This window comes from Bactrocera latifrons, unplaced genomic scaffold, assembly GCF_001853355.1.
Source record: "Bactrocera latifrons isolate USDA-ARS-PBARC rearing strain unplaced genomic scaffold, ASM185335v1 scaffold_165, whole genome shotgun sequence".
Lineage (NCBI taxonomy): Eukaryota > Metazoa > Arthropoda > Insecta > Diptera > Tephritidae > Bactrocera > Bactrocera latifrons.
The window spans coordinates 684177-688004 of NW_017535130.1; the positions used below are offsets into that span (position 1 = coordinate 684177).

The window sequence follows — 3828 nt, forward strand, 5'->3', positions numbered from 1 at the left end:
ACACTATCAAACACATTGAAAAAATACCAACAAAAAAAGGTTTGGAAGGACATACAAACCGCCGAATTTCGTCGTCAAGTCTATATGCGTCAGCGTTCATACGCTTCGGCGCCTGGCTCACGCATTGGTATAAAAATCGACGAAGAATTAGAGAACGAAGACGCTCAGGAGGCTGGCGCACGCACATCAACACTCTCCGAGCCGTACGATTACACGGTGCCGCCGCGTTCGGCCAGCGGCTTCTTTGTGAGTTTACGAATTTGCTGAAATTAGAACACAAAATTCAATAAATAAATAGTTTCGATGTGTCTCGCTGTGCTGCACCCACTCACTTACCGAAATGGACCCCCAAAAAAATGCTGTAATACTCGTACAACATTTGTAAAAAAAAAGTCACGACTTTTASAACCATCTGTCCTTTGTCAATGTGTAAATGCAATCAGTTTTCGCTTTAAATTCTTTTTGTGCTAAATTTTAATTTGACTCTCAGAGCGTTAGGCGTTAACCTGCGACCACAAAATATTTGCAGTTCTACGCAATACCGCTACGTGCCGTTAAGCTGCTGCTAATATAAGTGTTTCAAATATAAATCCCACAAATCACATATACACACATAAATATTTTACTAAGAGCACACATTTAATTCGTTAATCTGCAGCAAAAAAAAAAATACTTAGTCACTTAGTGAGCGCTTAAACACTTTAGTTTACTACACTTATGCTTTTATAGTTACTTAATTCTCTTATCACTAATACAAACACACATTTTTACAAATATTCACATTATATATATTTAATAAGCAGCTCCTAAAACCATTAATTTAATGTTGTCAGTAGTATTACAMTTAATTTACACACTGTACTGCATAAGGMTAAGCACAGAGTGAGACGCAGTTCGAAAGGAAATTCAAAGTATGAAAGWGTAAGTGCAGTTTTCTCAATGCTTGGTTAGCAACCAGTTAAGTACTGGTTAACGTACGCACTCCTTTTGGTAACGTTAACCAGAACTTAACTGGTTGACATACCCAAAACTCCTTCTTTCGCTAAGGTTAACCAGTWCYTAAGTGATAGATGGTTGTTAACCAGACATTAAAAAAACGGCTCTAAGTATCGCAATTGCATTCTCTTTMATTATTTTCTCTTAATAAATTATTAATTATTACTTCCACTCCACTGTGCTTAWCCTAAGCTACAAGCAATAAGAATTATAAAACGTCGAAAATCCCAGCATTAATTGCACATCCTAATCACAAGTAAACAACTCATATATTATGTATATGTATATCAGATGTCTAAATAAATATTTACACACGCACATAACCACATTTTATTCAACAACCTTCCTTGAAGTTAGTGTTGCTTTTTTAAAACCCGTTGTTCGTATTAAAAATTATAATTAAGTATTTTTGTTTCATATCTGCAACAGACCGACATTAAACGCAAGTCCGAATCAGAGCCATCGACTAGCAAGGAGGCAAAAGAGGCTACCGAAATGGAAGAAAAGAAAAAGAAGGGCGATGTTGTCGATTCCGAGGAGTCTGAAGATGGTAAGGCGATAAATTTGAAAATGAAATATCTTGTTATTTTATTTTTATTTTTTTGGTTTTTAAGAATATTTATTATTATTATATTTCGAGGTTGTTTTTCTAATATTTAATACATCATATATGCATTTTGAATTAATAAAATTCTTTTATTACTTTCTGCAGATTTGGAAGCAAATCCAATCGTTCGTCTACTCGAAGGTTTCCTGGTGTCTGTGACAATTGGCTTACATCGCTTGTCACGCAATTACCGTTATGTTAATAAGATAATGTCGAATGAAAAGCGTTTATTGAAGGTAAAATATTTGATAGATTTCATGATATAAAAGATAAGGTAATGCCATCTGTTACTATGGCATTTAGATACTTATTTAAATCAGATTTTAATAAGTGAAAAAAATTATAAATATTCACAAAACCCATTACTCGTGCTATTTTTTGACATATACATANTATTTAATAAGCAGCTCCTAAAACCATTAATTTAATGTTGTCAGTAGTATTACACTTAATTTACACACTGTACTGCATAAGGCTAAGCACAGAGTGAGGCGCAGTTCGAACCAAACTCAAAGTATAAATGATTATGTGCAGTTTTCTCAATGTCTGGTTAGCAACCAGTTAAGTACTGGTTAACGTACGCACACCTTTTGGTAACATTAACCAGAACTTAACTGGTTGACATACCCAAAACTCCTTCTTTCGCTAAGGTTAACCAGTACTTAAGTGATAGATGGTTGTTAACCAGACATTTAAAAAACGGCTCTAAGTATCGCAATTGCATTCTCTTTCATTATTTTCTCTTAATAAATTATTAATTATTACTTCCACTCCACTGTGCTTAACCTAAGCTACAAGCAATAAGAATTATAAAACGTCGAAAATCCCAGCATTAATTGCACATCCTAATCACAAGTAAACAACTCATATATTATGTATATGTATATCAGATGTCTAAATAAATATTTACACACGCACATAACCACATTTTATTCAACAACCTTCCTTGAAGTTAGTGTTGCTTTTTTAAAACCCGTTGTTCGTATTAAAAATTATAATTAAGTATTTTTGTTTCATATCTGCAACAGACCGACATTAAACGCAAGTCCGAATCAGAGCCATCGACTAGCAAGGAGGCAAAAGAGGCTACCGAAATGGAAGAAAAGAAAAAGAAGGGCGATGTTGTCGATTCCGAGGAGTCTGAAGATGGTAAGACGATAATTTTGAAAATTAAATRTYTTGTTATTTTATTTTTATTTTTTTGGTTTTTTTCTAATATTTAATACATCATATATGCATTTTSAATTAATAAAATTCTTTTATTACTTTCTGCAGATTTGGAAGCAAATCCAATCGTTCGTCTACTCGAAGGTTTCCTGGTGTCTGTGACAATTGGCTTACATCGCTTGTCACGCAATTACCGTTATGTTAATAAGATAATGTCGAATGAAAAGCGTTTATTGAAGGTAAAATATTTGATAGATTTCATGATATAAAAGATAAGGTAATGCCATCTGTTACTATGGCATTTAGATACTTATTTAAATCAGATTTTAATAAGTGAAAAAAATTATAAATATTCACAAAACCCATTACTCGTGCTATTTTTTGACATATACATATATATCATGTTATTTTTAACGAGCGTATAAATTTATTTAAATTTAAATGTTTTTTTTTTTTTTGTTTGATGTTTTCAGGAAACTCACAGCGTCAATTTGGTCTACGCAACCGACAGCTCCGTGTATGTGGACATCAAGGGTTTGTCGCCAAAGTATGTAAATCGGTATTTATTTTATTGTATTATAATATTTTGCTTGTTGTTTTTKCGAAGTGAGATTTTAATAGTTTGGTTTTCGTATACCTTTATGAGTGTTTAGTGTTTTTATAAGCGTTGGTTTGCATTGATCGAAGTTCTGTGCTTTAATTTAATTTTTTTTTTTTTTTTTTCATTTGATTGCTAACTTAAAGGGGTATTCCAGACTAGAGGTTTGAATTTCAAATAACTTTTGAGGTGTCGTAAAATCAATATTTTTCTGTCAATTCTATCAGTTATTTATTAACAATATAAGAATAAAAAAATTCCAAAAAATAGCAGCTATAATTGCGAATAACTTTGCAAAAAAAAATGTTTTCACGAAAACGTGTTTAAGGGGTTCATAGAGTATAAAACTGTTTCAACAATTTTTTTCATATTATAAAAAATCAAATATTTTACTACACTTTTTTTATGGTTACAAACGTACACTACTAACAAAGAAATTCTGTAATTTTTGGAAAAAAAA

The 3828-nt window shown here is 32.0% G+C and overlaps 1 protein-coding gene across 1 annotated transcript in view; it reads left to right on the top strand.

Annotated features, from left to right (window-relative positions):
• LOC108966599 (piezo-type mechanosensitive ion channel component) overlaps positions 1–3828 on the top strand; it is a gene marked incomplete at its 3' end in the record, with an annotated part of 89886 nt that overhangs the window by 74425 nt on the left and 11633 nt on the right. Inside the window, 3 exon segments of the mRNA XM_018929590.1 lie at positions 1426–1546; positions 1709–1839; positions 3244–3317. Coding sequence (XP_018785135.1) covers positions 1426–1546; positions 1709–1839; positions 3244–3317 — 326 coding nt within the window.